This window comes from Salmo salar, unplaced genomic scaffold, assembly GCF_965601325.2.
Source record: "Salmo salar unplaced genomic scaffold, fSalSal1 ptg000245l, whole genome shotgun sequence".
NCBI classification, from domain to species: Eukaryota; Metazoa; Chordata; class Actinopteri; order Salmoniformes; family Salmonidae; genus Salmo; species Salmo salar.
Genome location: NW_027675337.1, coordinates 459200 through 485845, shown reverse-complemented (window position 1 = coordinate 485845; position 26646 = coordinate 459200). Strand labels below are relative to the sequence as shown.

At 45.0% G+C, this 26646-nt stretch overlaps 1 protein-coding gene across 2 annotated transcripts in view; it reads right to left on the bottom strand.

Annotated features, from left to right (window-relative positions):
- pop1 (POP1 homolog, ribonuclease P/MRP subunit) overlaps positions 1–26646 on the bottom strand; it is a 46165-nt gene that overhangs the window by 5617 nt on the left and 13902 nt on the right. For both annotated transcript variants that reach the window (XM_082971286.1, XM_082971287.1), the window contains exons 6-14: positions 18714–18922; positions 17048–17334; positions 14243–14336; positions 12977–13085; positions 11238–11357; positions 8151–8272; positions 4413–4601; positions 1567–1721; positions 135–314 (exon numbers count right to left, since the gene is read on the bottom strand). In XM_082971286.1, the coding sequence (XP_082827412.1) occupies positions 135–314; positions 1567–1721; positions 4413–4601; positions 8151–8272; positions 11238–11357; positions 12977–13085; positions 14243–14336; positions 17048–17334; positions 18714–18922 (1465 nt within the window). The remainder of the gene's footprint in view (positions 1–134; positions 315–1566; positions 1722–4412; positions 4602–8150; positions 8273–11237; positions 11358–12976; positions 13086–14242; positions 14337–17047; positions 17335–18713; positions 18923–26646) is intronic.

Sequence of the window (26646 nt, the reverse complement as noted above, 5' to 3'; positions counted from 1 at the left end):
CACACTACAGGCTGATCCAACTTTGATGTAATGTCCTTAAAACAAGTCAAAATGAGGCTCAGTAGTGTGTGTGGCCTCCACGTGCCTGTATATATATATATATATATATAGTATCATCCAGAAGTGGCATCTACCTCAAGACCGTGAAGTTACTCTGGGGTGGTGTCACTTCCTGTTCCATTGGTGCGACTGCCTCCTCTCCTCCTTCCTCCTTCACAATCAGCTCCCACTCCTCGGCCAGCTGTTGCCAGGGACAACGGAACGGAGCCAGGCAGCCATGTTTGATGTAATTGGTCCGTTTGGCTGGTGGGCGCCTACAGAGATCAGGGGGGGGGGGGGGGTCATGCTCTGGTCAAACTGTTTTCAGGGCACGAGGGGCAGCGCAGCCGTTTCCGTAACAATAATAGAAAACGCAGTCATTAGCCTCCGCTTGATGAAATTAGCTCAGTTGAAATATCAAACTCAAAGGATAGTTTATATATTAAACTCTCACCAGTAATCTGACTTGAATCTCAACAGTGTTATCACAGATCCTGTATGAATATGTTGGTTATGAGAAGCATTATATACAGTATGGAACCTCCAGAATACCACTGAGTTAGACTTTCTTTATCAAACATTATCAGACCCCCCCCCCCCTTTTCACCTGGAGTTACATCAGGTGATACCGACCCTCTCCTCGACACACCTGGAGTTACATCAGGTGATACCGACCCTCTCCTCGACACACCTGGAGTTACATCAGGTGATACCGACCCTCTCCTCAACACACCTGGAGTTACATCAGGTGATACCGACCCTCTCCTCAACACACCTGGAGTTACATCAGGTGATACCGACCCTCTCCTCAACACACCTGGAGTTACATCAGGTGATACCGACCCTCTCCTCAACACACCTGGAGGTACATCAGGTGATACCGACCCTCTCCTCGACACACCTGGAGTTACATCAGGTGATACCGACCCTCTCCTCAACACACCTGGAGTTACATCAGGTGATACCGACCCTCTCCTCGACACACCTGGAGTTACATCAGGTGATACCGACACACCTGGAGTTACATCAGGTGATACCGACACACCTGGAGTTACATCAGGTGATACCGACACACCTGGAGTTACATCAGGTGATACCGACCCTCTCCTCAACACACCTGGAGTTACATCAGGTGATACCGACCCTCTCCTCAACACACCTGGAGTTAAATCAGGTGATACCGACCCTCTCCTCGACACACCTGGAGTTACATCAGGTGATACCGACACACCTGGAGTTACCTCAGGTGATACCGACCCTCTCCTCGACACACCTGGAGTTACATCAGGTGATACCGACACACCTGGAGTTACATCAGGTGATACCGACACACCTGGAGTTACATCAGGTGATACCGACCCTCTCCTCAACACACCTGGAGTTACATCAGGTGATACCGACCCTCAACACATCAGGTGATACCGACCCTCTCCTCAATACATCAGGTGATACCGACCCTCTCCTCAATACATCAGGTGATACCGACCCTCTCCTCAATACATCAGGTGATACCGACCCTCTCCTCACCTCCTGAACTTGGCCAGCAGCTCAGCCTCCTGCTCTTCCTGGAAGCGTGCTCCAGCAGGGCAGTCTGGGTAGTCGTGGGGAAAGTGAGGCTCTCCTTTATTCTGGGCGTGTTTCAGACTCATCCGCAGCCCTCCGATACGAACTCCTCTATAAACCTGAAAGAGAGGAGAGGGGTACTACTTTAATTACCAGTCCTCTACCTACCTGGAGAGGGGTACTACCTTAATTACCAGTCCTCTACCTACCTGGAGAGGGGTACTACCTTAATTACCAGTCCTCTACCTACCTGGAGAGGAGAGGGGTACTACCTTAATTACCAGTCCTCTACCTACCTGGAGAGGAGAGGGGTACTACCTTAATTACCAGTCCTCTACCTACCTGGAGAGGGGTACTACCTTAATTACCAGTCCTCTACCTACCTGGAGAGGAGAGGGGTACTACCTTAATTACCAGTCCTCTACCTACCTGGAGAGGGGTACTACCTTAATTACCAGTCCTCTACCTACCTGGAGAGGGGTACTACCTTAATTACCAGTCCTCTACCTACCTGGAGAGGAGAGGGGTACTACCTTAATTACCAGTCCTCTACCTACCTGGAGAGGAGGGGTACTACCTTAATTACCAGTCCTCTACCTACCTGGAGAGGGGTACTACCTTAATTACCAGTCCTCTACCTACCTGGAGAGGAGAGGGGTACTACCTTAATTACCAGTCCTCTACCTACCTGGAGAGGGGTACTACCTTAATTACCAGTCCTCTACCTACCTGGAGAGGGGTTACTACCTTAATTACCAGTCCTCTACCTACCTGGAGAGGAGAGGGGTACTACCTTAATTACCAGTCCTCTACCTACCTGGAGAGGAGAGGGGTACTACCTTAATTACCAGTCCTCTACCTACCTGGAGAGGAGAGGGGTACTACCTTAATTACCAGTCCTCTACCTACCTGGAGAGGAGAGGGGTACTACCTTAATTACCAGTCCTCTACCTACCTGGAGAGGGGTACTACCTTAATTACCAGTCCTCTACCTACCTGGAGAGGGGTACTACCTTAATTACCAGTCCTCTACCTACCTGGAGAGGGGTACTACCTTAATTACCAGTCCTCTACCTACCTGGAGAGGGGTACTACCTTAATTACCAGTCCTCTACCTACCTGGAGAGGAGAGGGGTACTACCTTAATTACCAGTCCTCTACCTACCTGGAGAGGAGAGGGGTACTACCTTAATTACCAGTCCTCTACCTACCTGGAGAGGAGAGGGGTACTACCTTAATTACCAGTCCTCTACCTACCTGGAGAGGGGTACTACCTTAATTACCAGTCCTCTACCTACCTGGAGAGGAGAGGGGTACTACCTTAATTACCAGTCCTCTACCTACCTGGAGAGGAGAGGGGTACTACCTTAATTACCAGTCCTCTACCTACCTGGAGAGGAGAGGGGTACTACCTTAATTACCAGTCCTCTACCTACCTGGAGAGGGGTACTACCTTAATTACCAGTCCTCTACCTACCTGGAGAGGAGAGGGGTACTACCTTAATTACCAGTCCTCTACCTACCTGGAGAGGAGAGGGTTACTACCTTAATTACCAGTCCTCTACCTACCTGGAGAGGGGTACTACCTTAATTACCAGTCCTCTACCTACCTGGAGAGGAGAGGGGTACTACCTTAATTACCAGTCCTCTACCTACCTGGAGAGGAGAGGGTTACTACCTTAATTACCAGTCCTCTACCTACCTGGAGAGGAGAGGGGTACTACCTTAATTACCAGTCCTCTACCTACCTGGAGAGGGGGGTACTACCTTAATTACCAGTCCTCTACCTACCTGGAGAGGAGAGGGGTACTACCTTAATTACCAGTCCTCTACCTACCTGGAGAGGAGAGGGGTACTACCTTAATTACCAGTCCTCTACCTACCTGGAGAGGAGAGGGGTACTACCTTAATTACCAGTCCTCTACCTACCTGGAGAGGAGAGGGGTACTACCTTAATTACCAGTCCTCTACCTACCTGGAGAGGAGAGGGGTACTACCTTAATTACCAGTCCTCTACCTACCTGGAGAGGAGAGGGGTACTACCTTAATTACCAGTCCTCTACCTACCTGGAGAGGAGAGGGGTACTACCTTAATTACCAGTCCTCTACCTACCTGGAGAGGAGAGGGGTACTACCTTAATTACCAGTCCTCTACCTACCTGGAGAGGGTTACTACCTTAATTACCAGTCCTCTACCTACCTGGAGAGGAGAGGGGTACTACCTTAATTACCAGTCCTCTACCTACCTGGAGAGGGGGTACTACCTTAATTACCAGTCCTCTACCTACCTTGAGAGGAGAGGAGAGGGGGGTCGACCAGACATGTTTGTAGTAATTAGTCTACTTAAAGGGGCTCCTCAAAAAGCACTATAACCACATATTCTATGGCCTTTGGTCTAAAGTAGTGCCCTATATAGGGAATAGGGTGCCATTGGGTCCTGGTCTAAAGTAGTGCCCTATATAGGGAATAGGGTGCCATTGGGTCCTGGTCTAAAGTAGTGCCCTATATAGGGAATAGGGTGCCATTGGGTCCTGGTCTAAAGTAGTGCCCTATATAGGAAATAGGGTGCCATTGGGTCCTGGTCTAGAGTAGTGTACTATATAGGGAATAGGGTGCCATTGGGTCCTGGTCTAAAGTAGTGCCCTATATAGGGAATAGGGTGCCATTGGGTCCTGGTCTAGAGTAGTGTACTATATAGGGAATAGGGTGCCATTGGGTCCTGGTCTAAAGTAGTGCCCTATATAGGGAATAGGGTGCCATTGGGTCCTGGTCTAGAGTAGTGTACTATATAGGGAAGGTGTAGTCCATACCAGAGGGACCCAGAAGGCCATACCCCAGGCTTTGGGTAGCAGCAGGTCCCAGCCAGTCCCCCAGGACCCCATCTCTGTTCCCTGGCTCTTCCCAGACTGCTGCACCAGTAGGACGGGTACTCTACCCTGCAGAGGGGTGGGTAGTCTGGAGCCTGGGACCAGAACATCATTACGCAGTCTGTTGACTTCCTGCAGACAGAGAGAAGACTGATATGGGAGACAACCCACATTTCCATCTGAAGTTTTTATGCGAGTTAGACCGGATGAAAATAAAATCACCACAGGTGTGATACAATTTCACAAAATGTCAACAGAAAAACGTTCCTGAGACATGGTGTGATGTTTTTGATGTTGGTAAAAATGTATTATCTCAGGCCATGGTATGCTGCGTCGTACGACCACGTGGTAAACCTGGAGTCAGGCCATGGTATGCTGCGTCGTACGACCACGTGGTAAAGCTGGAGTCAGGCCATGGTATGCTGCGTCGTACGACCACGTGGTAAACCTGGGAGAATGTTCCAGAACCTGACAGTGAACTGTTGTCTATAGAGAATGTTCCAGAACCTGTCAGTGAACTGTTGTCTATAGAGAATGTTCCAGAACCTGACAGTGAACTGTTGTCTATAGAGAATGTTCCAGAACCTGACAGTGAACTGTTGTCTATAGAGAATGTTCCAGAACCTGTCAGTGAACTGTTGTCTATAGAGAATGTTCCAGAACCTGTCAGTGAACTGTTGTCTATAGAGAATGTTCCAGAACCTGTCAGTGAACTGTTGTCTATAGAGAATGTTCCAGAACCTGACAGTGAACTGTTGTCTATAGAGAATGTTCCAGAACCTGTCAGTGAACTGTTGTCTATAGAGAATGTTCCAGAACCTGACAGTGAACTGTTGTCTATAGAGAATGTTCCAGAACCTGACAGTGAACTGTTGTCTAGAGAGAATGTTCCAGAACCTGACAGTGAACTGTTGTCTATAGAGAATGTTCCAGAACCTGACAGTGAACTGTTGTCTAGAGAGAATGTTCCAGAACCTGCCAGTGAACTGTTGTCTAGAGAATGTTCCAGAACCTGACAGTGAACTGTTGTCTAGAGAGAATGTTCCAGAACCTGACAGTGAACTGTTGTCTATAGAGAATGTTCCAGAACCTGACAGTGAACTGTTGTCTAGAGAGAATGTTCCAGAACCTGACAGTGAACTGTTGTCTATAGAGAATGTTCCAGAACCTGTCAGTGAACTGTTGTCTATAGAGAATGTTCCAGAACCTGACAGTGAACTGTTGTCTAGAGAGAATGTTCCAGAACCTGTCAGTGAACTGTTGTCTATAGAGAATGTTCCAGAACCTGACAGTGAACTGTTGTCTATAGAGAATGTTCCAGAACCTGACAGTGAACTGTTGTCTAGAGAGAATGTTCCAGAACCTGTCAGTGAACTGTTGTCTATAGAGAATGTTCCAGAACCTGACAGTGAACTGTTGTCTATAGAGAATGTTCCAGAACCTGTCAGTGAACTGTTGTCTATAGAGAATGTTCCAGAACCTGACAGTGAACTGTTGTCTAGAGAGAATGTTCCAGAACCTGACAGTGAACTGTTGTCTATAGAGAATGTTCCAGAACCTGTCAGTGAACTGTTGTCTATAGAGAATGTTCCAGAACCTGACAGTGAACTGTTGTCTATAGAGAATGTTCCAGAACCTGACAGTGAACTGTTGTCTATAGAGAATGTTCCAGAACCTGTCAGTGAACTGTTGTCTATAGAGAATGTTCCAGAACCTGACAGTGAACTGTTGTCTATAGAGAATGTTCCAGAACCTGACAGTGAACTGTTGTCTATAGAGAATGTTCCAGAACCTGACAGTGAACTGTTGTCTATAGAGAATGTTCCAGAACCTGTCAGTGAACTGTTGTCTATAGAGAATGTTCCAGAACCTGACAGTGAACTGTTGTCTATAGAGAATGTTCCAGAACCTGACAGTGAACTGTTGTCTATAGAGAATGTTCCAGAACCTGTCAGTGAACTGTTGTCTATAGAGAATGTTCCAGAACCTGACAGTGAACTGTTGTCTATAGAGAATGTTCCAGAACCTGTCAGTGAACTGTTGTCTATAGAGAATGTTCCAGAACCTGTCAGTGAACTGTTGTCTATAGAGAATGTTCCAGAACCTGACAGTGAACTGTTGTCTATAGAGAATGTTCCAGAACCTGTCAGTGAACTGTTGTCTATAGAGAATGTTCCAGAACCTGTCAGTGAACTGTTGTCTATAGAGAATGTTCCAGAACCTGTCAGGAAACTGTGAATGCGATGGAAACCCATCTAACTTGTACTGTTTATTCACTACATGGGAATTTAACAACAGAAGGTATTTTTACGTGCACTACGTCATCACACACAGCCTTTTATCTGCAACAAGTCAATGTGATGGAAACACATCTGGTGGGAAAATGTGCATATCGTTTTTATATTCACATGAAAATCTGTTGCCAATTGGATAGAAACCGAGGTACAGATGCAGTCAAGGATTCAATTCAACAGCAGCGTGGATTCTTGAAGGACAATCAAACACGAGGAAAAAATATTGATCTCTTCTTCCTGGGTAGAGTCTCCATACATTTAGTGTTTCTACTTCCTGGGTAGAGTCTCCATACATTTAGTGTCTCTACTTCCTGGGTAGAGTCTCCATACATTTAGTGTTTCTACTTCCTGGGTAGAGTCTCCATACATTTAGTGTTTCTACTTCCTGGGTAGAGTCTCCATACATTTAGTGTTTCTACTTCCTGGGTAGAGTCTCCATACATTTAGTGTTTCTACTTCCTGGGTAGAGTCTCCATACATTTAGTGTCTCTTCTTCCTGGGTAGAGTCTCCATACATTTAGTGTCTCTACTTCCTGGGTAGAGTCTCCATACATTTAGTGTTTCTACTTCCTGGGTAGAGTCTCCATACATTTAGTGTTTCTACTTCCTGGGTAGAGTCTCCATACATTTAGTGTTTCTACTTCCTGGGTAGAGTCTCCATACATTTAGTGTTTCTACTTCCTGGGTAGAGTCTCCATACATTTAGTGTCTCTTCTTCCTGGGTAGAGTCTCCATACATTTAGTGTCTCTACTTCCTGGGTAGAGTCTCCATACATTTAGTGTCTCTACTTCCTGGGTAAAGTCTCCATACATTTAGTGTCTCTTCTTCCTGGGTAGAGTCTCCATACATTTAGTGTCTCTTCTTCCTGGGTAAAGTCTCCATACATTTAGTGTCTCTACTTCCTGGGTAAAGTCTCCATACATTTAGTGTCTCTTCTTCCTGGGTAGAGTCTCCATACATTTAGTGTCTCTACTTCCTGGGTAGAGTCTCCATACATTTAGTGTCTCTACTTCCTGGGTAGAGTCTCCATACATTTAGTGTCTCTACTTCCTGGGTAGAGTCTCCATACATTTAGTGTCTCTACTTCCTGGGTAGAGTCTCCATACATTTAGTGTCTCTACTTCCTGGGTAAAGTCTCCATACATTTAGTGTCTCTTCTTCCTGGGTAAAGTCTCCATACATTTAGTGTCTCTACTTCCTGGGTAAAGTCTCCATACATTTAGTGTCTCTACTTCCTGGGTAGAGTCTCCATACATTTAGTGTCTCTACTTCCTGGGTAAAGTCTCCATACATTTAGTGTTTCTACTTCCTGGGTAGAGTCTCCTGGAGGGGGACATACATTTAGTAAATGATATATTAGACAGACATGTTGCTATGGTTCAGTACCTGGTCTGTCATCTTGTTGTGTGTGACGTTGTCGCGGACAGACCGGTCCCACAGGGAACTCTGGCTGAGGGGTTCAGGGATCCCCTTCAACATCAGTTCCCTCCTCCTCTCCTCGTTCACTCCTGAAACAACATGGCAGAGGGCATACTGCCGTATGACCAGGTACTCAGGAGAGTCACCGAACTGAGTTGAGTAGGCCAGAGGAAGAACACAACTAGTTGGTAACATCTACAGCTTCACCTAGTAGCTCTATAGGCCTACAGTGGGGGGGGGGGGGGGGAAGTATTTGATCCCCTGCTGATTTTGTACGTTTGCCCACTGACAAAGAAATGATCAGTCTATAATTTTAATGGTAGGTTTATTTGAACAGTGAGAGACAGAATAACAACAAAAATATCCAGAAAAACGCATGTCAGAAATGTTATAAATTGATTTGCATTTTAATGAGGGAAATAAGTATTTGACCTCCTCTCAAATCAGAAAGATTTCTGGCTCCCAGGTGTCTTTTATACAGGTAACGAGCTGAGATTAGGAGCACACTCTTAAAGGGAATGCTCCTAACCGCAGCTTGTTACCTGTAAAAAAGACACCTGTCCACAGAAGCAATCAGATTCCAAACTCTCCACCATGGCCAAGACCAAAGAGCTCTCCAAGGATGTCAGGGACAAGATTGTAGAACTACACAAGGCTGGAATGGGCTACAAGACCATCGCCAAGCAGCTTAGTGAGAAGGTGACAACATTCGGTGCGATTATTCGCAAATGGAAGAAACACAAAAGAACTGTCAATATCCCTCGGCCTGGGGCTCCATGCAAGATCTCACCTCGCGGAGTTGCAATGATCATGAGAACGGTGAGGAATCAGCCCAGAACTACACGGGAGGATCTTGTCAATGATCTCAAGGCAGCTGGGACCATAGTCACCAAGAAAACAATTGGTAACACACTACGCCGTGAAGGACTGAAATCCTGCAGCGCCCGCAAGGTCCCCCTGCTCAAGAATACATATACAGGCCCGTCTGAAGTTTGCCAATGAACATCTGAATGACTCAGAGGACAACTGGTGAAAGTGTTGTGGTCAGATGAGACCAAAATAGAGCTCTTTGACATCAACTCAACTCGCCGTGTTTGGTGGAGGAGGAATGCTGCCTATGACCCCAAGAACACCATCCCCACCGTCAAACATGGAGGTGGAAACATTATGCTTTGGGGGTGTTTTTCTGCTAAGGGGACAGGACAACTTCACCGCATCAAAGGGACGATGGACGGGGCCATGTACCGTCAAATCTTGGGTGAAAACCTCCTTCCCTCAGCCAGGGCATTGAAAATGGGTCGTGGATGGGTATTCCAGCATGACAATGACCCAAAACACACGGCCAAGGCAACAAAGGAGTGGCTCAAGAAGAAGCACATTAAGGTCCTGGAGTGGCCTAGCCAGTCTCCAGACCTTAATCCCACAGAAAATCTGTGGAGGGAGCTGAAGGTTTGAGTTGCCATCCGTCAGCCTCGAAACCTTAATGACTTGGAGAAGATCTGCAAAGAGGAGTGGGACAAAATCCCTCCTGAGATTTGTGCAAACCTGGTGGCCAACTACAAGAAACGTCTGACCTCTGTGATTGCCAACAAGGGTTTTGCCACCAAGTACTAAGTCATGTTTTGCAGAGGAGGTCAAATACTTATTTCCCTCATTAAAATGCAAAGCATTTTATAACATTTTTGACATGCGTTTTTCAGGATTTTTGTTGTTGTTATTCAGTCTCTCACTGTTCAAATAAACCTGCCATTAAAATTATAGACTGATCATTTCTTTGTCAGTGGGCAAACGTACAAAATCAGCAGGGGATCAAATACTTTTTTCCCCCCACTGTACATCCATTAAATAAGGAAGTGGATGATGCAACACCCAGCCAGGTACTAAAAGGTAAATAAGGAAGTGGATGATGCAACCCCCAGCCAGGCAACAAAAGGTAAATAAGGAAGTGGATGAGCGCAACACCCAGCCAGGCAACAAAAGGTAAATAAGGAAGTGGGTGATGCAACCCTCAGCCAGGTACTAAAAACGTAAATAAGGAAGTGGGTGTGAACATCTGAGGGCGTGGTCTGAGCACAGGGCCCTGCCAGGATTCGAACCTGGGACATCTGCATGGACGAGCAGAGGCTCCCCAGGAGCACAGGACCGGAGAAATACCACAACCAGCCTCAGACAGGACCAGAGAAATACCACAACCAGCCTCAGACAGGACCGGAGAAATACCACAACCAGCCTCAGACAGGACCGGAGAAATACCACAACCAGCCTCAGACAGGACCGGAGAAATACCACAACCAGCCTCAGACAGGACCGGAGAAATACCACAACCAGCCTCAGACAGGACCAGAGAAATACCACAACCAGCCTCAGACAGGACCGGAGAAATACCACAACCAGCCTCAGACAGGACCAGAGAAATACCACAACCAGCCTCAGACAGGACCGGAGAAATACCACAACCAGCCTCAGACAGGACCAGAGAAATACCACAACCAGCCTCAGACAGGACCAGAGAAATACCACAACCAGCCTCAGACAGGACCGGAGAAATACCACAACCAGCCTCAGACAGGACCGGAGAAATACCACAACCAAGAAGAGCAGAGAATGACCCACAGAACCTCCCTACCCACAAAGCCTCAGGACCCTATTACCATCACAAAACACAGGGTCCTGTTCAGCTGGGAACAATCTATTACACTTTCTTGCATGCGTTCTTATTAAATATCAGGTAGAAGGCTACCTCACAGTTTCACTCTGATTGAAAAGGTTGTGTTCTGAGCACGGCCCAGGTAGAATCACCCTAAAGGAGAATAATGACGTAATGTAAACTACATAAAATCGGACCTGTCTGAACCACCCCACCCTGTCTCCCGGCTCGGAGGTTGCCGCGGCTACCGGCTCGGAGGTTGCCGCGGCTACCGGCTCGGAGGTTGCCGCGGCTACCGGCTCGGAGGTTGCCGCGGCTACCGGCTCGGAGGTTGCCGCGGCTACCGGCTCAGAGGTTGCCGTGGCTACCGGCTCAGAGGTTACCGTGGCTACTGGCTCAGAAGTTACCTTGTGCCTTCCTGACGTCGGACACGGCCTTGCTTCTCTTGTTTGGTAAGGTCAACCTGGGGTCATCCACCGTCAGACCCAGAACTGAGCCAGCTGGGACCTCCGCTGTGGAGTACACCCCTGAGGGGAGGAGAGACAGGACAGGACATGAGGTACGCTTTGGAGAGGAGGAGAGACAGGACATGAGGTACGCTTTGGAGGGGAGGAGAGACAGGACAGGACATGAGGTACGCTTTGGAGAGGAGGAGAGACATGAGGTACGCTTTGGAGAGGAGGAGAGACAGGACAGGACATGAGGTACGCTTTGGAGAGGAGGAGAGACAGGACAGGACATGAGGTACGCTTTGGAGGGAAGGAGAGACAGGACAGGACATGAGGTACGCTTTGGAGAGGAGGAGAGACAGGACAGGACATGAGGTACGCTTTGGAGAGGAGGAGAGACATGAGGTACGCTTTGGAGAGGAGGAGAGACATGAGGTACGCTTTGGAGGAGGAGGAGAGACATGAGGTACGCTTTGGAGAGGAGGAGAGACAGGACATGAGGTACGCTTTGGAGAGGAGGAGACAGGACAGGACATGAGGTACGCTTTGGAGCTTTGGAGAGGAGGAGAGACATGAGGTACGCTTTGGAGAGGAGGAGACAGGACAGGACATGAGGTACGCTTTGGAGGGAAGGAGAGACAGGACAGGACATGAGGTACGCTTTGGAGAGGAGGAGAGACAGGACAGGACATGAGGTACACTTTGGAGAGGAGGAGAGACTGGACAGGACATGAGGTACGCTTTGGAGAGGAGGAGAGACAGGACATGACATGAGGTACGCTTTGGAGAGGAGGAGAGACAGGACATGAGGTACGCTTTGGAGGGGAGGAGAGACAGGACATGAGGTACGCTTTGGAGAGGAGGAGATGTCAAGCAAAGAGGCACTGAGTTTGAAGGTAGGCCTTGAAATACATCCACAGGTACACCTCCAATTGACTCAAATGATGTCAATTAGCCTATCAGAAACTTCTAAAGCCATGACATCATTTTCTGGAATTTTCCAAGCTGTTTAAAGGCACAGTCAACTTAGTGTATGTAAACTTCTGACCCACTGGAATTGTGATACAGTGAATTATAAGTCAAATAATCTGCCTGTAAACAATTGTTGGAAAAATGACTTGTGTCGTGCACAAAGTAGATGTCCTAACCGACTTGCCAAAACTATAGTTTGTTAACAAGAAATTTGTGGAGTGGTTGAAAAACGAGTTTTAATGACTCCAACCTAAGTGTATGTAAACTTCCCGACTTCACAACTGTATCTCTCTAGGAACCGGGCTAATGAATGAATTGTCACGCCCTGGCCATAGAGAGGGTTTTATTCTCTATTTTGGTTAGGCCAGGGTGTGACTAGGGTGGGCATTCTATGTCCTTTTTTCTATGTTTTGGTATTTCTTTGTTTTGGCCGGGTATGGTTCTCAATCAGGGACAGCTGTCTATCGTTGTCTCTGATTGGGAACCATACTTAGGTAGCCTTTTCCCACAGGGTTGGGGTGGGTAGTTGTTTTCTGTTTGGTGTGTTCACCTGATCAGAACTGTTGCGTTTTGTTCCACTTTGTGTTTTTTGTGTTTCAGTGTTCAAGTTATTAATAAACATCATGAACACGTGTCACGCTGCGCTTTGGTCTACTCCTTCTTCCACAGACGAACGTTACATGAATGTAGGTAATGAATGAGGAATGTAGTTGTGAGGAACCCACCTTTGAGCATGTTGAAGACACCAGCTTGTTGTTGATGAAGAGACATGTTACAGTCGTCTCCGCAGTGATCTGGCCACCAGAAGGGAGATGGTCTGGATTTACCTGCAGCCTGAAATAAAGATAGAATACCTGACTAACACCTTACACTGGAACATACAGGTTATAGTCTCTAGATAAAACACTAACACCTTACACTGGTACATACAGGTTATAGTCTCTAGATAAAACACCTGACTAACACCTTACACTGGTACATACAGGTTATAGTCTCTAGATAAAACACCTGACTAACACCTTACACTGGTACATACAGGTTATAGTCTCTAGATAAAACACCTGACTAACACCTTACACTGGTACATACAGGTTATAGTCTCTAGATAAAACACCTGACTAACACCTTACACTGGTACATACAGGTTATAGTCTCTAGATAAAACACTAACACCTTACACTGGAACATACAGGTTATAGTCTCTAGATAAAACACCTGACTAACACCTTACACTGGTAAATCATCCCAGGTGATTAGCTGGTCGCCAGATAAATCATCCCAGGTGATTAGCTGGGTCTCCAGATAAATCATCCCAGGTGATTAGCTGGTCGACAGATAAATCATCCCAGGTGATTAGCTGGTCTCCAGATAAATCATCCCAGGTGATTAGCTGGTCTCCAGATAAATCATCCCAGGTGATTAGCTGGTCTCCAGATAAATCATCCCAGGTGATTAGCTGGTCTCCAGATAAATCATCCCAGGTGATTAGCTGGTCTCCAGATAAATCATCCCAGGTGATTAGCTGGTCTCCAGATAAATCATCCCAGGTGATTAGCTGGTCTCCAGATAAATCATCCCAGGTGATTAGCTGGTCTCCAGATAAATCATCCCAGGTGATTAGCTGGTCTCCAGATAAATCATCCCAGGTGATTAGCTGGGTTTCCAGATAAATCATCCCAGGTGATTAGCTGGGTCTCCAGATAAATCATCCCAGGTGATTAGCTGGGTCTCCAGATAAATCATCCCAGGTGATTAGCTGGGTCTCCAGATAAATCATCCCAGGTGATTAGCTGGGTCTCCAGATAAATCATCCCAGGTGATTAGCTGGTCTCCAGATAAATCATCCCAGGTGATTAGCTGGTCTCCAGATAAATCATCCCAGGTGATTAGCTGGTCTCCAGATAAATCATCCCAGGTGATTAGCTGGGTCTCCAGGTAAATCATCCCAGGTGATTAGCTGGGTCTCCAGGTAAATCATCCCAGGTTCTTACATCACAGTGTGTTGCAGGAGCCAGGGCTTCGGTCAGAACGGAATGTGATAGAGGTCCAATCAGACGAAAGCGCACCATCTCCATGGTGAGGTCACTGCAAAACAACAGTAAACAACAACATTCAGGAAGTCCACATGGTTGAGAATAAAGGGAGGGGTTTATACAGGGAGGGGTTTATACAGGGAGGGGTTTATAAAGGGAGGGGTTTATACAGGGAGGGGTTTATACAGGGAGGGGTTTATACAGGGAGGGGTTTATAAAGGGAGGGGTCTATAAAGGGAGGGGTCTATACAGGGAGGGGTCTATAAAGGGAGGGGTTTATAAAGGGAGGGGTTTATAAAAGGGAGGGGTTTATAAAGGGAGGGGTTTATACAGGGAGGGGTCTATAAAGGGAGGGGTTTATACAGGGAGGGGTTTATACAGGGAGGGGTTTATACAGGGAGGGGTTTATAAAGGGAGGGGTTTATAAAAGGGAGGGGTTTATAAAGGGAGGGGTCTATAAAGGGAGGGGTTTATACAGGGAGGGGTTTATAAAGGGAGGGGTTTATACAGGGAGGGGTTTATAAAGGGAGGGGTTTATACAGGGAGGGGTTTATACAGGGAGGGGTTTATACAGGGAGGGGTCTATAAAGGGAGGGGTTTATAAAGGGAGGGGTTTATAAAGGGAGGGGTTTATACAGGGAGGGGTTTATAAAGGGAGGGGTTTATACAGGGAGGGGTTTATACAGGGAGGGGTTTATAAAGGGAGGGGTTTATAAAGGGAGGGGTTTATACAGGGAGGGGTTTATAAAGGGAGGGGTTTATACAGGGAGGGGTTTATACAGGGAGGGGTTTATAAAGGGAGGGGTTTATAAAGGGAGGGGTTTATAAAGGGAGGGGTTTATAAATATGACAAAATCAAAACGTGATGTTTTAACATTCAGGAAGTCTTAACAGCATCAAGGTGCCAACCTCCAGACACAACTAACAGGTCCACGAACGTAGAGCTTGGAGAGACTCTGGAAGGAGTCAGAACCAACCCGATGGACTCTACCAGTCAGAACCAACCCGATGGACTCTACCAGTCAGAACCAACCTGATGGACTCTACCAGTCAGAACCAACCTGATGGACTCTACCAGTCAGAACCAACCCGATGGACTCTACCAGTCAGAACCAACCTGATGGACTCTACCAGTCAGAACCAACCTGATGGACTCTACCAGTCAGAACCAACCTGATGGACTCTACCAGTCAGAACCAACCCGATGGACTCTACCAGTCAGAACCAACCCGATGGACTCTACCAGTCAGAACCAACCCGATGGACTCTACCAGTCAGAACCAACCCGATGGACTATACCAGTCAGAACCAACCCGATGGACTATACCAGTCAGAACCAACCCGATGGACTATACCAGTGGAAGCAGTCAGAACCAACCTGATGGACTCTACCAGTCAGAACCAACCCGATGGACTCTACCAGTCAGAACCAACCTGATGGACTCTACCAGTCAGAACCAACCCGATGGACTCTACCAGTCAGAACCAACCCGATGGACTCTACCAGTCAGAACCAACCTGATGGACTCTACCAGTCAGAACCAACCCGATGGACTATACCAGTGGAAGCAGTCAGAACCAACCCGATGGACTCTACCAGTCAGAACCAACCCGATGGACTATACCAGTCAGAACCAACCTGCTGGACTATACCAGTCAGAACCAACCCGATGGACTATACCAGTCAGAACCAACCTGATGGACTATACCAGTCAGAACCAACCCGATGGACTCTACCAGTCAGAACCAACCTGATGGACTATACCAGTCAGAACCAGTCAGAACCAACCCGATGGACTATACCAGTCAGAAGCAGTCAGAACCAACCCGATGGACTATACCAGTCAGAACCAACCTGCTGGACTATACCAGTCAGAAGCAGTCAGAACCAACCCGATGGACTATACCAGTCAGAACCAACCCGATGGACTCTACCAGTCAGAACCAACCTGATGGACTATACCAGTCAGAACCAGTCAGAACCAACCCGATGGACTATACCAGTCAGAAGCAGTCAGAACCAACCCGATGGACTATACCAGTCAGAACCAACCTGATGGACTCTACCAGTCAGAACCAACCTGCTGGACTATACCAGTCAGAAGCAGTCAGAACCAACCCGATGGACTATACCAGTCAGAACCAACCTGCTGGACTATACCAGTCAGAACCAACCCGATGGACTCTACCAGTCAGAACCAACCCGATGGACTCTACCAGTCAGAACCAACCCGATGGACTCTACCAGTCAGAACCAACCCGATGGACTCTACCAGTCAGAACCAACCCGATGGACTCTACCAGTCAGAACCAACCCGATGGACTCTACCAGTCAGAACCAACCCGATGGACTCTACCAGCCAGAACCAACCCGATGGACTATACCAGTCAGAACCAACCCGATGGACTATACCAGTCAGAACCAACCCGATGGACTCTACCAGTCAGAACCAACCCGATGGACTATACCAGTCAGAACCAACCCGATGGACTCTACCAGTCAGAACCAACCCGATGGACTCTACCAGTCAGAACCAACCCGATGGACTCTACCAGTCAGAACCAACCCGATGGACTCTACCAGTCAGAACCAACCCGATGGACTCTACCAGTCAGAACCAACCCGATGGACTATACCAGTCAGAACCAACCCGATGGACTATACCAATCAGAACCAACCCGATGGACTCTACCAGTCAGAACCAACCCGATGGACTCTACCAGTCAGAACCAACCCGATGGACTATACCAGTCAGAACCAACCTGATGGCTATGCCAGTGGTACTGGACCTCCAGGTGACGGGTGTGGTAGAAGACATGGTACTGTATCCCAGGAGCTTCTTGGCTGGTGGACCTGCAGCCTCAGGCTCCCTGGAGGACCACTTCCTCTTAGAACCAGAACCCGAGGCCCGCACCGCCTCAGGACAAGCCCCAGGACCAGGGCCCAAGGTGGGGGTAGGGGCTGGCTGTGGGACCGGGTGCTCCACCGGACCAGGTGGAAGTACAGCCTCAGAACACTGACAGACAGCCTGCAGCTCTGGGAGGAGGTCCTGACGCAGAGCACAGAGCACAGTCACGACACAGAGCACAGTCACGACACAGAGCACAGTCACCACACAGAGCACAGTCACAACACAGTCACGACACAGAGCACAGTCACGACACAGAGCACAGCCACGACACAGAGCACAGTCACGACACAGAGCACAGCCACGACACAGTGCACAGCCACGACACAGAGCACAGTCACGACACAGAGCACAGTCACGACACAGAGCACAGTCACGACACAGAGCACAGTCACGACACAGAGCACAGTCACGACACAGAGCACAGTCCACGACACAGAGCACAGCCACGACACAGAGCACAGCCACGACACAGAGCACAGCCACGACACAGAGCACAGTCACGACACAGAGCACAGTCACGACACAGTGCACAGCCACGACACAGAGCACAGCCACGACACAGAGCACAGCCACGACACAGAGCACAGTCACGACACAGAGCACAGTCACGACACAGAGCACAGTCACGACACAGAGCACAGCCACGACACAGAGCACAGTCACGACACAGAGCACAGTCACAACACAGTCACAACACAGTCACGACACAGAGCACAGCAGTACTTTACCGATCCTAAAAGGGGACATCTGATTGGATAGTACTTTACCGATCCTAAAAGGGGACATCTGATTGGATAGTACTTTACCGATCCTAAAAGGGGACATCTGATTGGATAGTACTTTACCGATCCCAAAGGGGACATCTGATTGGATAGTACTTTTACCGATCCCAAAGGGGACATCTGATTGGATAGTACTTTACCGATCCCAAAAGGGGACATCTGATTGGATAGTACTTTACCGATCCTAAAAGGGGACATCTGATTGGATAGTACTTTACCGATCCTAAAAGGGGACATCTGATTGGATAGTACTTTACCGATCCCAAAGGGGACATCTGATTGGATAGTACTTTTACCGATCCCAAAGGGGACATCTGATTGGATAGTACTTTACCGATCCCAAAAGGGGACATCTGATTGGATAGTACTTTACCGATCCCAAAGGGGACATCTGATTGGATAGTACTTTACCGATCCCAAAAGGGGACATCTGATTGGATAGTACTTTACCGATCCCAAAAGGGGACATCTGATTGGATAGTACTTTACCGATCCCAAAGGGGACATCTGATTGGATAGTACTTTACCGATCCCAAAAGGGGACATCTGATTGGATAGTACTTTACCGATCCCAAAAGGGGACATCTGATTGGATAGTACTTTACCGATCCCAAAGGGGACATCTGATTGGACCAGATTATAGACAACAATCAAGACATTACACCATCAATGAATAGTTAAATGGTTGTTCAATACTTCTACTACTGATTGATTCTGCATATTAGTCCCTCTGACCGTTTTCATGGTGGGATGAGCCCAGATCCACAGCTGTCTGTGTGTTGATCCCTGGGAGCCTTGGTCCTCCTGGCCCCGGCCCTGTGCTCTGGGTCTCCAGAGGAACGTGACAGGCCCCAGGGGCTGGAGAGGGTACTGTCCTGCTCTGTACACCACCACGCTGCCCTGTTTCCTGCCTGACACACACATGGCTGCTGCAAACGTAGGCCCTGCAGGTACAACAGATGTCATCAGCAATAACACCGTAAAGCAAGAGAAACATATTTGTTAGACCACCCGACTCGAAGAAACAATTACACAGCTTTTCGTACAGTTGGTTAAATAATTTCAAACTTTTATACTGAAAAACTAGTATTTTTTTTTTAACTTTTATAGTTTTTGAAAAACTTTTACACTGAAAAACTAGTATTTTTTTTAACTTTTATACTGAAAAACTTGTATTTTCTCGAGACTGATGCCACGTTTTAGACGAGGGACATAATAAGAAATCTGTCGTACCAGTCGGCATAGCGGGACAAGAAAGCAAGGAGGAGGGTGTAACGTTTGTCGTATGGATTAGACCAAAACGCAGCGGGAATGTGAATACTCATCTTCTATTGAGAAGGCAACGTGAACACTGAACAAAATAACAAAACACCGACGAAGACAGTCCTGTACGGCAACACGCTAAACACGGAACAACTACCCACCAACACAGGGACCAAAAAAAAAAAAAACTTCCTTAAATATGGCCTCCAATCAAAAGCAACGAAGAAGAGCTGCTTCTAACATAGAAATAGACTAAATAGACACAGACATAGAAATATACTAACATAGAACATTGCCCCCCCCCCCAAAAAAAACGAAACACACTAAACAAAACACCCGCCTGCCACGCCCTGACCAAACTACAATAACAAACAACCCCTTTTTACTGGTCAGGACGTAACAGAGGGTGGCTGCAAAAGCAAGCCAGCACAACGGTACGCGTTGCTATGGTGATTCCACTAAACAGTGCATATCAACATCTGGTTAGAAAACAACACTGCGGCAGATGGCAAAAGTTTAAATATTTTTAACTCTGGTGGCAAGTCCCGTCTACCGTGGCGGCTGATGGCGTTCACCGCCGTGCCTCAACCGCCATTCACCGCCGTGCTCTCGTTGAAAACAATCACATCTGGTTTTGGCCGCCTACCTCGTACCATCAGTTAGTTTTTCCACTCGGTTTGTCAGAACCTAACGGACGACCAGGAAAAGCTCATACCAAGTTAATTCACCAGCTGCTAAAAACATGATTACACAAACACATATATTTATAACCTCCTACCAGGCAGAGTCAACTCTTACAATACTTCTAAATGAGCAGAAAACGATACATGATTAACATTCTCAGTGGATTTGTATGTTTCCACCTCCGAGACGTATGGCCTCTGATCTATAAATCACACTATGCTCACTCACACTCACCACTACTACTGCTGCTCCTTCAGTTACTATAGTCCAGTTCCATGCTGTTACTATAGTTACTATAGTCCAGTTCCATGCTGTTACTATAGTTACTATAGTCCAGTTCCATGCTGTTACTATAGTTACTATAGTCCAGTTCCATGCTGTTACTATAGTTACTATAGCCCAGTTCCATACTGTTACTATAGTTACTATAGTCCAGTTCCATGCTGTTACTATAGTTACTATAGTCCAGTTCCATACTGTTACTATAGTCCAGTTCCATACTGTTACTATAGTTACTATAGTCCAGTTCCATGCTGTTACTATAGTTACTATAGTCCAGTTCCATACTGTTACTATAGTTACTATAGCCCAGTTCCATACTGTTACTATAGTTACTATAGTCCAGTTCCATGCTGTTACTATAGTTACTATAGTCCAGTTCCATGCTGTTACTATAGTTACTATAGTCCAGTTCCATAGTGTTACTATAGTTACTATAGTCCAGTTCCATGCTGTTACTATAGTTACTATAGTCCAGTTCCATGCTGTTACTATAGCCCAGTTCCATGCTGTTACTATAGTTACTATAGTCCAGTTCCATGCTGTTACTATAGTTACTATAGTCCAGTTCCATGCTGTTACTATAGTTACTATAGTCCAGTTCCATGCTGTTACTATAGTTACTATAGTCCAGTTCCATGCTGTTACTATAGTTACTATAGTCCAGTTCCATACTGTTACTATAGTTACTATAGTCCAGTTCCATACTGTTACTATAGCCCAGTTCCATACTGTTACTATAGTTACTATAGTCCAGTTCCATACTGTTACTATAGTCCAGTTCCATGCTGTTACTATAGTTACTATAGTCCAGTTCCATACTGTTACTATAGTCCAGTTCCATACTGTTACTATAGTTACTATAGTCCAGTTCCATGCTGTTACTATAGTTACTATAGTCCAGTTCCATACTGTTACTATAGTTACTATAGTCCAGTTCCATGCTGTTACTATAGTCCAGTTCCATACTGTTACTATAGTTACTATAGTCCAGTTCCATGCTGTTACTATAGTTACTATAGCCCAGTTCCATACTGTTACTATAGTTACTATAGTCCAGTTCCATACTGTTACTATAGTTACTATAGTCCAGTTCCATACTGTTACTATAGTTAGTATAGTCCAGTTCCATACTGTTACTATAGTTACTATAGTCCAGTTCCATGCTGTTACTATAGTTACTATAGTCCAGTTCCATGCTGTTACTATAGTCCAGTTCCATACTGTTACTATAGTCCAGTTCCATACTGTTACTATAGTTACTATAGCCCAGTTCCATGCTGTTTCTATAGTCCAGTTCCATACTGTTACTATAGTTACTATAGTCCAGTTCCATACTGTTACTATAGTCCAGTTCCATACTGTTACTATAGTTACTATAGTCCAGTTCCATGCTGTTACTATAGTTACTATAGTCCAGTTCCATGCTGTTACTATAGTTACTATAGTCCAGTTCCATGCTGTTACTATAGTCCAGTTCCATACTGTTACTATAGTCCAGTTCCATACTGTTACTATAGTTACTATAGCCCAGTTCCATGCTGTTACTATAGTTACTATAGTCCAGTTCCATGCTGTTACTATAGTTACTATAGCCCAGTTCCATACTGTTACTATAGTCCAGTTCCATACTGTTACTATAGTTAGTATAGCCCAGTTCCATACTGTTACTATAGTTACTATAGCCCAGTTCCATGCTGTTTCTATAGCCCAGTTCCATGCTGTTACTATAGTCCAGTTCCATACTGTTACTATAGTTACTATAGTCCAGTTCCATGCTGTTACTATAGTTACTATAGTCCAGTTCCATGCTGTTACTATAGTCCAGTTCCATACTGTTACTATAGTTACTATAGTCCAGTTCCATGCTGTTACTATAGTTACTATAGTCCAGTTCCATGCTGTTACTATAGTTACTATAGTCCAGTTCCATGCTGTTACTATAGTTACTATAGTCCAGTTCCATACTGTTACTATAGTCCAGTTCCATGCTGTTACTATAGTTACTATAGCCCAGTTCCATACTGTTACTATAGTCCAGTTCCATACTGTTACTATAGTTACTATAGTCCAGTTCCATGCTGTTACTATAGTTACTATAGCCCAGTTCCATGCTGTTACTATAGTCCAGTTCCATACCGTTACTATAGTTACTATAGTCCAGTTCCATACTGTTACTATAGTTACTATAGTCCAGTTCCATACTGTTACTATAGTTACTATAGTCCAGTTCCATACTGTTACTATAGTTACTATAGTCCAGTTCCATACTGTTACTATAGTTACTATAGTCCAGTTCCATGCTGTTACTATAGTTACTATAGTCCAGTTCCATGCTGTTACTATAGTTACTATAGTCCAGTTCCATACTGTTACTATAGTTACTATAGTCCAGTTCCATACTGTTACTATAGTCCAGTTCCATACTGTTACTATAGTTACTATAGTCCAGTTCCATACTGTTACTATAGTTACTATAGTCCAGTTCCATGCTGTTACTATAGTTACTATAGCCCAGTTCCATGCTGTTACTATAGTTACTATAGTCCAGTTCCATGCTGTTACTATAGTTACTATAGCCCAGTTCCATACTGTTACTATAGTTACTATAGCCCAGTTCCATACTGTTACTATAGCCCAGTTCCATACTGTTACTATAGTTACTATAGTCCAGTTCCATACTGTTACTATAGTTACTATAGTCCAGTTCCATGCTGTTACTATAGTTACTATAGCCCAGTTCCATGCTGTTACTATAGTTACTATAGCCCAGTTCCATGCTGTTACTATAGTTACTATAGCCCAGTTCCATACTGTTACTATAGTTACTATAGCCCAGTTTCATACTGTTACTATAGTTACTATAGCCCAGTTCCATACTGTTACTATAGTTACTATAGTCCAGTTCCATGCTGTTACTATAGTTACTATAGTCCAGTTCCATACTGTTACTATAGTCCAGTTCCATACTGTTACTATAGTTACTATAGTCCAGTTCCATACTGTTACTATAGTTACTATAGTCCAGTTCCATACTGTTACTATAGTTTCTATAGCCCAGTTCCATACTGTTACTATAGTCCAGTTCCATGCTGTTACTATAGTTACTATAGTCCAGTTCAATGCTGTTACTATAGTTACTATAGCCCAGTTCCATACTGTTACTATAGTTACTATAGTCCAGTTCCATACTGTTACTATAGTCCAGTTCCATACTGTTACTATAGTCCAGTTCCATACTGTTACTATAGTTACTATAGTCCAGTTCCATGCTGTTACTATAGTCCAGTTCCATACTGTTACTATAGTTACTATAGTCCAGTTCCATGCTGTTACTATAGTTACTATAGTCCAGTTCCATGCTGTTACTATAGTCCAGTTCCATACTGTTACTATAGTTACTATAGTCCAGTTCCATGCTGTTACTATAGTTACTATAGTCCAGTTCCATGCTGTTACTATAGTCCAGTTCCATACTGTTACTATAGTTACTATAGCCCAGTTCCATACTGTTACTATAGTTACTATAGTCCAGTTCCATGCTGTTACTATAGTTACTATAGTCCAGTTCCATACTGTTACTATAGTCCAGTTCCATACTGTTACTATAGTTACTATAGTCCAGTTCCATACTGTTACTATAGTTACTATAGTCCAGTTCCATACTGTTTCTATAGTCCAGTTCCATAGTGTTACTATAGTTACTATAGTCCAGTTCCATACTGTTACTATAGTTACTATAGTCCAGTTCCATACTGTTACTATAGTTACTATAGTCCAGTTCCATACTGTTTCTATAGTCCAGTTCCATACTGTTACTATAGTTACTATAGTCCAGTTCCATGCTGTTACTATAGTTACTATAGTCCAGTTCCATACTGTTACTATAGTCCAGTTCCATACTGTTACTATAGTTACTATAGTCCAGTTCCATAGTGTTACTATAGTTACTATAGTCCAGTTCCATACTGTTACTATAGTTACTATAGCCCAGTTCCATACTGTTACTATAGTTACTATAGTCCAGTTCCATACTGTTACTATAGTTTCTATAGTCCAGTTCCATACTGTTACTATAGTTACTATAGCCCAGTTCCATACTGTTACTATAGTTACTATAGTCCAGTTCCATGCTGTTACTATAGTTACTATAGTCCAGTTCCATGCTGTTACTATAGTCCAGTTCCATACTGTTACTATAGTTACTATAGCCCAGTTCCATACTGTTACTATAGTTACTATAGCCCAGTTCCATGCTGTTTCTATAGTCCAGTTCCATACTGTTACTATAGTCCAGTTCCATACTGTTACTATAGTCCAGTTCCATACTGTTACTATAGTCCAGTTCCATGCTGTTACTATAGTTACTATAGTCCAGTTCAATGCTGTTACTATAGTTACTATAGCCCAGTTCCATACTGTTACTATAGTTACTATAGCCCAGTTCCATGCTGTTTCTATAGTCCAGTTCCATACTGTTACTATAGTCCAGTTCCATACTGTTACTATAGTCCAGTTCCATACTGTTACTATAGTCCAGTTCCATGCTGTTTCTATAGCCCAGTTCCATACTGTTACTATAGTCCAGTTCCATGCTGTTACTATAGTTACTATAGTCCAGTTCAATGCTGTTACTATAGTTACTATAGCCCAGTTCCATACTGTTACTATAGTTACTATAGTCCAGTTCCATGCTGTTACTATAGCCCAGTTCCATGCTGTTACTATAGTTACTATAGTCCAGTTCCATACTGTTACTATAGTCCAGTTCCATACTGTTACTATAGTTACTATAGTCCAGTTCCATGCTGTTACTATAGTTACTATAGTCCAGTTCCATACTGTTACTATAGTTACTATAGTCCAGTTCCATGCTGTTACTATAGTTACTATAGTCCAGTTCCATGCTGTTACTATAGTTACTATAGTCCAGTTCCATGCTGTTACTATAGTTACTATAGTCCAGTTCCATACTGTTACTATAGTTACTATAGTCCAGTTCCATGCTGTTACTATAGTTACTATAGTCCAGTTCCATGCTGTTACTATAGTCCAGTTCCATACTGTTACTATAGTTACTATAGTCCAGTTCCATGCTGTTACTATAGTTACTATAGTCCAGTTCCATGCTGTTACTATAGTTACTATAGTCCAGTTCCATGCTGTTACTATAGTCCAGTTCCATACTGTTACTATAGTTACTATAGTCCAGTTCCATACTGTTACTATAGTTACTATAGTCCAGTTCCATGCTGTTACTATAGTCCAGTTCCATGCTGTTACTATAGTTACTATAGCCCAGTTCCATACTGTTACTATAGTTACTATAGTCCAGTTCCATACTGTTACTATAGTTACTATAGTCCAGTTCCATGCTGTTACTATAGTTACTATAGTCCAGTTCCATACTGTTACTATAGTTTCTATAGCCCAGTTCCATGCTGTTACTATAGTCCAGTTCCATGCTGTTACTATAGTTACTATAGCCCAGTTCCATACTGTTACTATAGTCCAGTTCCATGCTGTTACTATAGTTACTATAGCCCAGTTCCATACTGTTACTATAGTTACTATAGCCCAGTTCCATACTGTTACTATAGTTACTATAGTCCAGTTCCATGCTGTTACTATAGTCCAGTTCCATACTGTTACTATAGTTACTATAGCCCAGTTCCATACTGTTACTATAGTTACTATAGCCCAGTTCCATGCTGTTACTATAGTTACTATAGTCCAGTTCCATACTGTTACTATAGTTACTATAGCCCAGTTCCATGCTGTTACTATAGTTACTATAGCCCAGTTCCATACTGTTACTATAGTTACTATAGCCCAGTTTCATACTGTTACTATAGTTACTATAGTCCAGTTCCATACTGTTACTATAGTTTCTATAGTCCAGTTCCATACTGTTACTATAGTTACTATAGTCCAGTTCCATACTGTTACTATAGTTACTATAGTCCAGTTCCATACTGTTAATATAGTTACTAAAGTCCATGGTTTCGCTGATATATCTAGGTTTGAACTTTTCAGACGCTCCCTACCTTTCTCCCAACTCAGACCTGGTTTTCTAGCCACCAACATCTCCAATAACATCCTATGTTCTGCTACAGTCGGTATCAGTGGATAAATCTTCCCTGTGCTCAGGTTAGCTAAACATCTCTCATCTCAAGGCCGATCCTTCACCCCATTGTGAACACCCTCGTTACAGTGTAAACTTTGGGTCCCAACGGTTGATAAGCAGTCACCTTCTGACACCTTCCTGTTACCGTCACCCAATCCCACCTTCTGACACCTTCCTGTTACCGTCACCCAATCCCACCTTCTGACACCTTCCTGTTACCGTCACCCAATCCCACCTTCTGACACCTTCCTGTTACCGTCACCCAATCCCACCTTCTGACACCTTCCTGTTACCGTCGCCCAATCCCACCTTCTG